General features: G+C 46.9%; 2 protein-coding genes across 2 annotated transcripts; one reads left to right on the forward strand and one right to left on the reverse strand.

The window, feature by feature from the left end:
• The first annotated feature begins 1,205 nt into the window (after nucleotides 1–1,205).
• Nucleotides 1,206–2,147, forward strand: LOC146341457 (olfactory receptor 6F1-like). Its single transcript, XM_084807463.1, has one exon. It carries the CDS (start codon nucleotides 1,206–1,208, stop codon nucleotides 2,145–2,147), a length of 942 nt encoding a protein of 313 aa, XP_084663589.1.
• Nucleotides 2,148–11,960: 9,813 nt separating this feature from the next.
• On the reverse strand, nucleotides 11,961–13,183 carry LOC146341458 (olfactory receptor 6F1-like). The gene is made up of 2 exons (XM_084807464.1): nucleotides 13,124–13,183; nucleotides 11,961–12,914 (listed from the first exon to the last, which is right to left on the reverse strand). The coding sequence occupies exons 1-2, from the start codon at nucleotides 13,181–13,183 to the stop codon at nucleotides 11,961–11,963; spliced, it is 1,014 nt and encodes a 337-aa protein (XP_084663590.1).
• Nucleotides 13,184–13,554: the final 371 nt, after the last annotated feature.

Here is a 13,554-nt window from a genome sequence, read left to right on the forward strand (position 1 = left end):
TCCCCAGTAGGATATTGGACACCTTCTGACCTGAAGGTCTCATCTTCCAGCGTCATATCTTTTAGCATTGTGATACATTCCTAGGGATGTACGAAAGTGACTTACCTTTTAACAAAATTGATTTGTGGTGGGGGGGACGTGCTCCATCCCTCCCCCCAAAATTCTGGCTGGGGGGAGGGGTGCTCCGTTCCTCCCCCCCAAATTCTGGCTGGGGGGGAGGCGTTCTGTCCCTCCCCCCCCGAATCCTGGCTGGCCAGGTCCGCAAATGGTGGTGGCCATAGCCGCCACCATTTGCGTCCCTGCAGTCAGCCGTGATAGGCTACCTAAATGTTTACATAGCCTATCATGGCTGATTTAAAAGAGAAAAAAAATGCGCGTATGCAAATGGCGGCGCCCATGGGCACCGCCATTTGCGTTCCTTATTTTGACACGTCTTAGTCTACGTAAACATTTACATAGACTAAGACGGCGAAAATAAGGGGAACGCAAATAGTGTAGACGCTACGCTATTTGCGGTCCCCTTATTTTTGCCATCTTAGTCTATGTAAATGTTTACGTAGACTAAGATGTGTCAAAATAAGGAACGCAAATGGTGGCCCCCATGGGCACTGCCATTTGCATATGCGTGGGTTTTTTTTTCTTTTAAATCAGCCGTGATAGGCTATGTAAACATTTACATAGCCTATCACGGTATTTTTAAAAAATCTAGCCGTGATAGGCTACGTAAATCTTTACATAGCCTATCACTTTTTTTTTTTTTTTTTACTGGAAATGGCGGTGGTGGCAGCCGGTCAGAAGACTGGCCACTGCAGCCGCTGCCATCGCACTGACACTGCCACTGAGCTGCCACCGCCAGGAAGATTTACCCAAGCTAAGTCCCATCCCAGGGGCGGGGGGGCAGACCGTGTCGCCACCAATTTCGGGGGGCCGAATGCGCTGGCATTCGGCCTACCCGAGATTCGTGGCAAAATTCTCTGACATCCCTATACATTCCATGGGGTTTTGTTGGCAAGAATACTGGAGTGTGTTGCCGTCTTGGGTGTCCCTGCACAGCATAGCTTATGGCTTCACTGAGTTACGCAAGCCCCTTTGCCACAACAAGGCAGTGATCCATGAATGGGGAGTGTACTCTAACTATGTTTAAATCTGGAACCAACCCAATGTGTCGATTTAACAATTTGTTTTCGGCAGGTAAAAGATGACAGATGGGAGAGAACAATGATCGAGTCCAAAATGAAACAAGAGCAATGGAATTCATCCTCCTTGGTTTCCCTGGCTCTTGGTATTTACAGCTGTTCATTTTCATGCTTTTTCTTATCATGTACATCCTGATAGTTTTGGGAAATGTGGCCATTGTCCTTCTAGTAATAACAAACCGTCGCCTCCATACTCCCATGTATTTCTTCCTTTGTAATCTCTCTTTCCTGGAGTTATGGTACACAACAGCATCTGTCCCTAAGACCCTTGCTATCTTTCTTGGAAAGAATAGAAGCATCTCTTTCACAGGCTGCATTCTGCAGATGTACTTTGTTTTTTCCTTTGGGTGCACAGAATACTTCCTGTTATCTGTCATGGCTTATGACCGATACTTGGCCATATGTTATCCACTGTACTACAACACTATTATGGACATCCACCTCTCTAGCAAGTTGGCAGCTGGCTCTTGGCTGTGTGGTTTCCTCATTATTTGTATACCAGCCTTTCTGATCACAAGATTGTCTTTCTGTGGCCCTAGTGTGATTAATCACTTCTACTGCAACATTGACTCCTGGATTGTTCTTTCCTGCTCCAACACCTATGATGTTGAGATGGCAGCTTTCATCATATCCATCATTGTCATATTGGGCTCCTGTGTGATAACACTTCTTTCCTACATGTGCATCATCTCCACCATCCTGCACATCCCTTCAGCCAAAGGACAACAGAAGGCCTTTTCCACATGCTCGTCCCATCTTGCTGTTGTGGTTATTTGGTATGGCTCCACTATCTTTCTATTTGTCAAGCCTTCTAAATGGACATCTCTAGAAATGACCAAAATAGTGAACATCTTGAACACAATTGTGACTCCATTGCTGAATCCTTTCATTTACACACTAAGAAATAAAGAGGTGAAGGAAGCATTTAGAAATTCATTGCACTGGGTCTGAAGAAGACCATATGTTTTTGAATATGTCATTTGAAGCTATGGACAGAGCCCAAATTAAAGTACTGGTTCTAGCATTTAAAGCCTTAAATGGTTTTCGACCAAATTGCTTGAAGGACCGCCTTCACCCATATCAGCCTGCCCACACTTTAAGACCAGCAACAGAGGCTCTTCTTACCTGCCCACCTAAGGTTGGATGAAAGAAGGCTTTTTCTCTGCAATGGCTGCACCCTCTGGAATCAGCTGCCATCAGATGTCCACCAGGCCCCATCATTGCCAGATTTTAGGAAGGCCCTGAAGACTTGCGCATTTTAGTCTGGCTTTCCTCTGCATACATTTTATCAGACTGGATTATAGCTGAAATTGTGTTGCAGGTGGCCTTTTCTGTGGTGGCCCCCACTCTGTGGAACTCCCTCCCTAGGGAACTCCACCATGCCCCCTCTTTAATGAGCTTCTGTCATGCATTAAAAACGTGGTTGTTCAGGCAGGCATTTGGGGTGGGTGAGGGTATTTTAGAAAATGTTTTTATTGTAGAATTTTATTGTTTTAAATTGTTTTTTATTGTACGCTGCACATCACCCAGAGTGGCTGGGTGACCAGCCAGATGGGTGATTAATAAATTTAATAATAATAATAATAATAGGTTCTGTCTTACTCTGGTGTTTGTTATTGTTTTGAACATCTGCTGTTTTTATTACCGCATTTTTTTTAAAAAAATGCATTTTATTGTTGTATGCTTGCTTGGGAGGGCTCCTGCCCTGAAAGACAGCCTAGAAATATTTTAAATGAATAAAATAAATAAAATAACTATTTTTAATATTTCTAAAGACTTGGACAGACTACTCTTGAAGGACACTGTGATGCACCATGGACTCTCAGAAAGTCCCTACCATTCTGTATACCTTGGTACCATCTAGTGAAGCCCACAGGGGGATCAATCCTATGGCTGCTAGACAGCAGCCAGCCAGATGGCCATAGGATATATTGTTTTCTGGGAACCAACCTCGGAGCCTGTGCTCTGAGGCCAGTTCCGGGAAAACTGACCTCCCCCCACCTCCATGCTGCCTCGGAGGCAGCGGGGAACAGCACTGTCCTCCGTGCTCGCAAGAGGAGTGCAGACTGGCTGGAAAAGGGCATGTCTGGGGGCGGGGAGGGGCGGGGAGGGTGGAAGTGTCTGTACAACACATCCAATGCATCATACAGCAGCCTCCTCCCCCTCCCCGCAGCTTGTTGTTGTTTATTCGTTCAGTCACTTCCAACTAGGGATGGCGGAGAATTTCTCCCCAAAACTTCGGGGGGCCGAGCGTCAACGTGTTCGGCCCCCCGAACAAGTTTCGGGGAGAAATTCTCCGCACCCCCCCGGGACGGGACTTACCTTTGCCGAATGTCCCTCCCGGCGGCGGGTCCAGCCGGCGGTTCGGCCGGTGTTCGTGCGGGGCGGGAGCGGCAGCCAGTCTTTCGACCAGCTGCCACCACCGCCATTCCAATAAAAGAAAAAAAATGCCCCCGTGATAGGCTATGTGACGATTAACGTAGCCTATCATGGCTAGATTTGCAAAGTCAGCTGTGATAGGCTACGTAAATCGACACGTAGCCTATCACGGGTGACTTAAAAAAAAAAAAAGCGTACGGGTAATAGCGGCCCCCATAGGGAGCCGCCATTCCTGTTCCTTATTTGGTCGCTGTAGTCTACGTAAATCTTTACGTAGACTACAGCGACCAAATAAGGAACGCGAATGGCGGCTCCCTATGGGGGCCGCCATTAGCGTACGCGCTTTTTTCTTTTTTTTTAAGTCACCCGTGATAGGCTACGTGATGATTAACATAGCCTATCATGGCTGACTTTGCAGATCTAGCCGTGATAGGCTACCTTACTCGTCACATAGCCTATCACGGGGGCATTTTTTTTTAAAAAAAACTTTGGAGTTCGCGGCCGGGCGAGCCGGGAAGCCTCCTCCCCGGGCTGAATTTCTCCCCAGGCTGAATTTCAACTCTTCGTGACTTCATGGACCAGCCCACGCCAAAGCTTCCTGTCGGCTGTCGCCACCCCCAGCTCCCCCAAGGTCGAGTCTGTAACCTCCAGAATATCATCCATCCATCTTGCCCTTGGTCAGCCCCTCTTCCTTTTGCCTTTCCACTTTCCCTAGCATCAGCATCTTCCCCAGGTAGGGATGTTAGAGAATTCCGCCATGGACTCCAATGAGTCTGGATTCTAAAGAATCCAGCCCCCCAGAGTCCTTGGCAGAACAGACTAACTCCCCCTGTCACTCCCCGAAATCCCTCCGGGATGGAACTACCTGCTGCTGGCTGGTCCAGTCCGTCTGCTGCCCTGGTCTGCGGCCATTGGCCATGAATGGCAGCCACAAATGGCAGCCACCGTCTGCGGCTGCCATTTGCCTCCTTCCTTTGCCGTGATAGCCTATGTAAGTATTTACATAGCCTATCACGAAAAGAGCAGGGACGCAAATGGCATAGCGGATTTTGCTGTGATAAAAATTTTGCCCTGCTCTTTGCTGTGATTTTGCCCTGCTCTTTGCTGTGATAGGCTACATAAATACTTACATAGCCTATCATGGCCTAAGGCAGGGACGCAAATGGCAGCCGTTATGACAGCTGCCATTTGCGGCGGCAGCCCAGCAGTGACTGGAAGTCTGGTTGCAGCTGGCCCTGGCCGGTGGCTCTGCAGCCTTGCCATGGAGTGGAGCCGGCCGGGGAGGATTCTGGGGGGAGGGACAGATTGCCTCCCCCCCCTGTGGACTCCCCCAGCAGACTGGTGAGTATCTTTCTTACACTCCTATCTCCAGGGTATCCTGTCTTCTCATTATGTGGCCAAAGTACTTCAGTTTTGCCTTGAATATCCTTCCCTCAAGTGAGCAGTCTGGCTTTATATCCTGGAGTATGGACTGGTTTGATGTTCCTGCAGTCCAGGCCACTCTCAGAATTTTCCTCCAGCACCACAGTTCAAAAGCATCTATCTCCCTTTGCTCAGCCTTCCTTATGGTCCAGCTCTCGCAGCCATAGGTTACTATGGGGGATACCATTGCTTGAACTATGCGGACCTTTGTTGTCTAGCCGAAAATGCAGGGCAGGAGGAGTGCCTAGGGAAAGATCCCCTCCGTGCTCCTTCTGCCCTGCATTGGCTAGGCAGTTGCCTCCGAGTTCAGAGGCGGCCGCCTATCTGGATAGGATTGCACCCTTAGATGGTCATCTAAATGCTCCATGTCACCAGAATCAAACCAACAAGAAAATATGCTGATGAATTGCTAGCTGCCACCACCTTCTCAGTTTAGAACATTAGGACTCTACCGTAGCTTGCCTAAGTGGTCTAAGGAACCCAGGGTGTAAGAAAAGGGTCAAATGCACACATATTTTAGGCATTGTCTGTAATGTAACCAATCACTTTCCAACTGTCTGTGACAGTCTATTTCACACATTCCCCTAAGTTCTTTTGAGCTGCTCTGCCTGTCTGTGTGTTTTTATGAAGGATAGAAATGTGATTTTAAATCCATAGACAGACCCCTGCAACCCCCAATAAGGGGGATTTACAGTACAATCACATCTCAACCTTCCTGTGATTTTTGTGTCAACTCTGAAAAAAAGTGTCCCAATGGGCATACCATTTTGGTTTGGGCCAGAGCCATTCAAGCTGGTTTCTGGCTTGACACTTGTTCGCTCTCTGCCGGTGCCTCCTTTTCACAACCAAACAAACCCTCAGCACCTTAGAGTGGCAAAGGAAGAAATGGTGACCAGCAGTGCGTGGAACACACTACAAGCCAGGACATAAGCAGGAACCTGATTCGAAGCCATGGAGAGAGGTGGACACACCTGTTTAGTGAGCCCTCCCTAGCACTGGCTACCCTCCTCCTTTTTTTCAAAAATGTGGGGTTGACGGGGTGTTTGTTGCTTGGGAAGGGAACGTGGAAGGGAAGAGCAGATTTGTGAAAAACATATGGGGTTTTGCAAGTATTCATGCTGGATGCTCGGAGGGGTGTGTGTTGAGTATGCCGATGTTTTTAGGAGATATCTGGGGTGGAGTGGGAGGGTCTTACATCATCACACCCTGTATGGAAATAACTTTCAGAGAGGTACAATTATTCTGTTGCATCAAGCAACCATAAGAGTTATGTGAGACCTTGAAGACTAATATACCTAAATCCAGACCAATAGATTTAAGGCAAAATTCTATGCCTGTTTAGAGAGAAAAAGTCCTACAACTCCCAGCATGCCACAGCCAAGCACGCTGGCTTGGGAATACTGGGAGTGCTATGACTTTTTTCTATCTGAGCATGCATAAGATTGCACCCTTCTTGTAGCATAAGCTTCATGATCTGATTCTCTTGTTCCTGATTCTGGTTAAACAGACTGAAGGTTTAGCTACAATATATCTCATAGTCTCTTTGCTTGCTATGAAGAGGCATTGAATGTAAAATATTATGAGTTGTCCTACCATATGTTTTGCCTCTCTAACAATGGATCATGATGCAATCGCTTGTTTGTCCCACCAACTGCACAAAACTCTCAGGAGAGAGAGGGAAATGTGGAAAAAGGTACTTGGGTGGCACCGTTCAAAACCTCTCATCAAAATGGAGGAAAGAATGGAGAGAAAGAGAGAAGAAGAAAGGATGCAGAAGTTGGAGAAAGCTATGATTCTAAATGAGGGGTAAGCAACCCATGATCCAGCCCACCACTGGAGGATAACGCTATGGCTGGGTCTGAGTCCTGATGCATATCTCTTCCCTCCTCCAGTCTGGTAGGCAGTATGCCTCTGTATGCCAGTCGCAGGAGAAGAGGAGTTGGGGGGGTGCTCTTGCAGTCATGGAAGCACTTGTAGGCTTCCCCCCACACAGGCAGTTGGTTGGCCAACCAGTGTGTAACTCCTTTGCCATGACTGAGCTTGGCTCTTCTTTTGGAAGTCTGGATGGTTAAGAGCATAATGACAAGGCCAAAGGGTGCTTTTTCAGAATGCAGTTTAACTTGTTAACTTAAGCTTCCCTTCTGCATGCTAGGGATGTCAGAGAATTCCACCATGGATCTTGGTGGGGCAGAACGCCAGTGCATTTGGCCCCCCGACTCCATCAGGAACGGCCTGCCACCCCCCCCGCGGATCCCCCCCAGGAAGAGACTTACCTGTGGTGGATCTTCCGGGCATTGGCGGTGGCAGCGGCAGCGGCGGCGCCGGCGCCGGCTGGTCTTCCGACCGGCTGCCGCCGCCGCCATTTCCAGGCTTGTGTAAAAAAAAAAAAAAAAAAAAGACATGATAGGCTACGTAAAGATTTACGTAGCCTATCATGCCTAGGTTTAAAAAAACAACAACAAAAGACGTGATAGGCTATGTAATTCTTTACGCAGCCTATCATGGTTGGGTGGGTTAAAAAAAAAAAACGCATACACAAATAGCGGCACCTATGGCAGCCGCCATTTGCATTCCTTCTTTTTACCATCTTAATCTATGTAAATATTTACGTAGACTATGACGGCAAAAATAAAGGGGAATGCAAATAGCGTAGCGGGTGCTATTTGCGTCCCCTTTTGATTCGCCGTTTTATCCAACATACATATTCACGTAGGCTAAAACAGTGAATGAAAAAGGGACGCAAAGAGCACCCGCTACGCTATTTGTGTTCCCCTTTATTTTCGCCGTCATACTCTATGTAAATATTTACATAGATTAAGACGGCCAAAAAGAAGGAACGCAAATGGTGGCGGCCGTAGCCACTGCCATTTGTCTACTCGTGTTTTTTTTTTTTAACCCAGAGCCCTCCGCGGCCGGAAATCCTGCTGTAGATGGCTCTGGCCTGGCTGGGCTTGGCCGGCTGCTCCGCGGAGTAGCTGCGGAGCACAGCCTGCCATTCGAGGATTCCGGGGGGGGAGGAATGGAGTGCCCCCCCCAGTGAGGATTCCAGGGGGAGGGACGGAATGCCTCCCCCCCACCATAAACATAATCCGCGAACAGGTAAGTCACTTTTGTACATCATTACTGCATGCCCAGTACAATTGCAGGCTTAACCATCACTTCTCTGCATTCAGCACAGTTGCAGACTTAAGCTTCCCTTCCCCATGAAAACGTTTAAAACTTTGAGTGACTGTGGCAAGAGAGAGGCAGGCAGGCTTTGGGTAGGGATGTACGAAAGTCACTTACCTTTTTGCAGCTTGGAATCGCGGTGGTGGGGAGGTGCTCCGTCCCTCCCCCCAGAATCCTCCCTGGGCTGGCTCTGTTCCGCGGAGGCTCTGCAGAGCCGCCAGCCAGGGCCATCCGCAGCTGGAGTTCCGGCCACAGATGGGCTGCTGCAGACGCAAATGGCGACCACCATAGTGGCCGTCATTTGCGTCCTGCGAAGCTGCCATGATAGGCTACGTAAGTATTTACGTAGCCTATCATGGCAAGCCAAAAAACAACAACAACAGCATATGCAAATGGTGGCGGCTATGGTGGCCACCCTTTGCGTTCCCTATTTTTGGCTGTTTTAGCCTATGTAAATATTTATGTAGGCTATTACAGCAAAAAAAAAAAAAAGGGGGGGGAATGCAAATAGCGTAGCGGGCACCATTTGTGTTCCTCCCCCCCTGTTTTAGCCTATGTAAATATTTGCATAGGCTAAAATGGCTAAAATTGGGAACGCAAATGGCGGCCGCCGTAGTAGCCGCCATTTGCATATGCTGGTGGGTTTTTTTTGGCTTGCCATGATAGGCTACATAAATACTTAGATTAAGTCCCTGCATTAGCTGTGATAGGCTATGTAAGTATTTTCGTAGCCTATAATGGCTATGATGAGGAAACGAATGGTGGCTGCAGGGCGGCCGCCATTCACAAGTCAGTGCAGACAGCAGCAGGTAACTGCTCCATTTTGCGCGCCTTTCGTGGGTTGGGGGGGCAGGGGCTTTGTTCCGCCATGGATTTCGGGGGGCCGAATGCACTGGCATTCGGCCTCACTGAGATCCATGGTGGACTTCTCTGACATCCTTAGCTTTGGGAAAGTTTGAGCATGGTGCTTGCTTCCTCCCTCTCCTCCTCCTGCTGTCTTCTTGTGGCACTCTAGGCCCAGGATGGGAATGCACTTGAAATGGTCTATTCCCAGCCTCAATCTTCTGTCTCCATGCAGTCAGAGATCCTTGCAGACTGACAGTTGTGTGCATGCAGCCTTGCAGACTGAAGCTTCTCCTCTGTCAGTGCAGCAGATTTGAGTTAAACTTTGGATGAAAAGCTGAGGGTGAGCACTGGGTGATTTGGGGCAGGGGTTCATCTTGAAAGGGTTGTTTGAGGGGGCTGAAATGAAGGGGAGATAATTAAGGATGGGAGGGCATGTGCAGGGTGGTAGGGGTGAGGCCAGGGCAGGGCAAGGGCAAATCAGAGTTTCAGCCCCAGGTAGGGAGGGATGTCAGAGAATTCCACCACGGATATCGGTGAAGCTGAATGCCAGTGCATTCGGCCCCCAAACTCCATGGCAGAACGGCCTGCCCCCCCACCCCCCCCGCAGATCCCCCCCGGGATGAGACTCACCTGGGGTGGATCTTCCGGGCGGCGGCGGCTCCGGCGGCAGCAGCCGGTCTTCCAACCGGCTGCCACCGCCACCATTTCCAGGCTTGTGTGTTAAAAAAAAAAAAAGACGTGATAGGCTACGTACATCTTTATGTGGCCTATCATGGTTGGGTAGGTTTTTTTTAAAAAAAAAAACCCGCGTACGCAAATGGCGGCGGCTACGGCCGCTGCCATTTGCGTTGCTTCTTTTTGCCGGCTTAATCTACGTAAATATTTACGTAGACTATGACGGCGAAAATAAAGGGCAATGCAAATTGCATAGCGGATGCTATTTGCGTCCCCTTTTGATTTGCCGTTTTAGCCTACGTACATATTTACATAGGCTACAATGGTGAATGAAAAAGGGACACAAATGGCGCCCACTATGCTATTTGCATTCCCCTTTATTTTCGCCGTCATAGTCTACGTAAATATTTACGTAGATTAAGACGGCCAAAAAGAAGCAACGCAAATGGCGGCGGCTGTAGCCGCCGCCATTTGCGTACATTGTTGTTTGTTTGTTTGTTTTTGCCCAGAGCCCTCTGCGGCCGGAAATCAGGCTGCAGACATCTCTGGCCTGGTTGGGCTGGGCCTGGCCGGCTGCTCTGCGGAGCTGCTGCGGAGCACAGCCGGCCATTCGAGGATTCCGGGGGGAGGAACGGAGCGCCTCCCCCCCGGCCAGAATTCCGGGGGAAGGACGGAACGCCTCCCCCCCACCATCAACATAATCCGCAAAAGGTAAGTCACTTTCGTACATCCCTAGCCCCAGGTAACAATAATTCTAGAGGGCAGCCGGTCAACCTACAGTGGACAGATGTCAGGTCTACCAGCAGGAATGTGGTACAGCCTCAATCTCTGGGAGGCCAGGTCCCCTCACCTGGCCCAGCCATCTCTTGGAGGCCAGGTCTCCTCACCACCCCAATACACACTGAGAAGCCAGGTCTACTCCCCCACCAGAATAAACATTGAGAAGCCACTTCTACTCTGGATGGGGCCATAGCATGCCTCTTCTGTTCTACAGTTCTGTGGAAATTGACATTTGGAGCTGAGTGTTTGTTCTGGCAGGGAAGGGGGACACAAATGGCTTACAGCTACCCCTTCTCTGGCCAGTGGTTAGGGCTAGGCCTGTGTCTTCCTTTTTTAATAATTTTCTTCCTGGGAGGCAGAGAAGGCAATAATCCAGTGGCTCTTTGTGTCCTGACAGGTGGCAGAAGCCAGGGTATAGAATCATACAATAGTAGAATCATAGAATAGTACGGCTGGAAGGGGCCTACAAGGTATTCTTCCTTTCTATTCTCCAGTCCCAGGGCAACTGTGCAAAGGATGTATGTATGTATGTATGTATGTATTTCATTTCTATTCCACCCAATAGCTGAAGTTCTCTGGGCGGTTCAGAAAATTAAAACCAAAAAGCACACAGTAAAACAATATAGCAATACAACCAGAATAAAACCAGGATAAAACCTAGCAGCAATGCAGAGATTTAAAATACAGATTTAAAACAGCAAAGCTAAAAACTAGAAAACTGAAATGCTAAAATGACTGGGAAAATAAAAAGGTCTTCACCTGGTGCCAGAAGGAATACAATGTAGGTGCCAGGTGAACCTCACTAGGGAGCTCATTCCACAGCCAGGGTGCCACAGCAGAAAAAGCCCTCCTTCTAGTAGCCACCCGCCTCACTTCCTTTGGCAGGGGCTCACGGAGACTCCCTTGTAAATGTGTTTAGAATTGCATCATAAATATTGCAGCTTGATCACCATTATTTCATCTAATTTGACATTTACATTGCTATATAAATGTAGTAACTTACATTCTTTTCATTTTAAAACAGTAAAAATAATTTATTTACAGAGGTTGATATTCTCTATTCCTATCCATCAAAGTTCGAATTTATCTTCTCATTTTTCAAATTTCTTATGCAATTGTTTTTCTGATAAATATACATGATTAACTAATATGTTGATTTTAATCAAATTCAGTTGATTTCCTGTATCTACCACTATTTCTCTTCATTTAAAATTTCCCACTACCACAATTCCTTCCATTCTTCTTTTACAGCGTATCTTTATAACTGTACAGAAACCTTCTATTCTAGATACTCTATCAAGGATTGACCATTGCAATTGTTTGTCAATTAATGCAAATTATGGAAGGTAAAAAAAAAATCTGTCAAACCATTTCCACCCATTTTCTCATTCAAAAACAAAACAAAACATAAACACAAGCACAAAAACCGTACCTACTATGTCTCCTATATCTGTGTAGTCTATAAGATTTTCAGAAAATATCTTGGGGCACAATTTATTTCATTCCCAATGCAAAAACCCTTTTCACTGCCTCCTTTATCTCTTTGTTTCTTAGTGTGTAGATGAAAGGATTTAGCAAAGGAGTCACAATTGTGCTCAGGATATTCACTATTTTTGTCATTTCCAAGGATGCCCGTTTAGAAGGTTTGACATACAAAAAGATAGTGGAGCCATACCAAATAATCACTACAGCAAGATGAGAAGAACATGTGGAAAAGGCCTTTTGTTGTCCCTTGGCAGATGGGATATGCAGGATGGTGGAGACGATGTACATGTAAGAAAAAAGGATGATCACAAATGAACACAAGATGACAATGACAGATAGCACAAAAGCTGCCATCTCAATGGCATGGGTGTCACTGCATGAGAGAACTATCCAGGAGTCAACATTACAGTAGAAGTGGTTAATCACATTTGGCCCACAGAAGGACAATCTTGAGACCAAGAAAACTAGTAGAGAAATAAAAACAAAACCACACAACCAACAGCCAGCTGCCAATTTACAAGACAAGCTGATGTCCATGATGGTGTTGTAGTGCAGTGGGTAACATATGGCCAAATATCGGTCATAAGCCATGACAGATAACAGGAAGTTTTCTGAGCTCCCAAATGAGAAAACAAAGTACATCTGCAGAATACAACCTATGAAAGAGATGTTTCTGCTGCTCCCTAGGATGACAGCAAGGGTCTTAGGGATAATGGCAGTTGTGTACCATATCTCCAGGAAAGAGAGATTACAAAGGAAGAAGTACATGGGAGTATGGAGGTGATGATTTGTTATAACTAGAATGATGATGGCCACATTTCCCCAAACTGTCAGGTTGTACATCATAAGAAAGAGGATGAAGATGAAGGTCTGCAGATACTGAGATCCAGGGAAGCCAAGTAGGATAAATTCCATCACTTTTGTTTCATTTTTTTTCTCTTTGGTTTTGCTGTTGCATCTGTCCTCTTATTTAGCTGCTGAAACAAAACAATGAATTAACAAAAATAATGGTGGTTTGTATATTGAGGTTACCATACAGTTACTCAGCTCTACAGTTATTACTTCTATATTATTTATCTCTGATATTATTGTAGCCCGAACCTGAATGTCAGGATTCACAAAGACTGTACTACCACATTGTCGATGGGGCCTCTCTGCTTTCAGCCGCATACCTTGAATTTTAGGTCTTTTCTGGTGCCCGTCTCTGTGGGTTTCCTGTAGGCATAGGACATCACAATTGTGTTTTTGGCATAAGTCCCACATCAGTTCTTCCTTACTTGCGGACAGACCCTCAATATTTATTGAGATAATGGTCATCTTCAGTCCTGAAAAGTTCCTTTGTGGGGTCCGCATTTTGTTGCACTTAATAAAACACTACACTACACTTTAGTAAAACACTACACTTAGTAAAATGCTACACTTTTAGATGCTTCTGGGTTGAAAGGATTAGTCAGCTGTAAGCTGTTGCCCAGGGGATGTCTGAGTGTATTAACACTCTTCATAGAGGCTCCTTTTGTGTCCCCCTCGTTGAGGCTCCTTTCTGATAGCAGAGAGGCCCCATTGACAATGTGGTAGTACAGTCTTTGTGAATCCTGACATTCAG

The sequence above is a fragment of the Heloderma suspectum genome, chromosome 6 (assembly GCF_057233095.1).
Source record: "Heloderma suspectum isolate Gila_16-S chromosome 6, 16-S_ref, whole genome shotgun sequence".
Taxonomy (NCBI): domain Eukaryota; kingdom Metazoa; phylum Chordata; class Lepidosauria; order Squamata; family Helodermatidae; genus Heloderma; species Heloderma suspectum.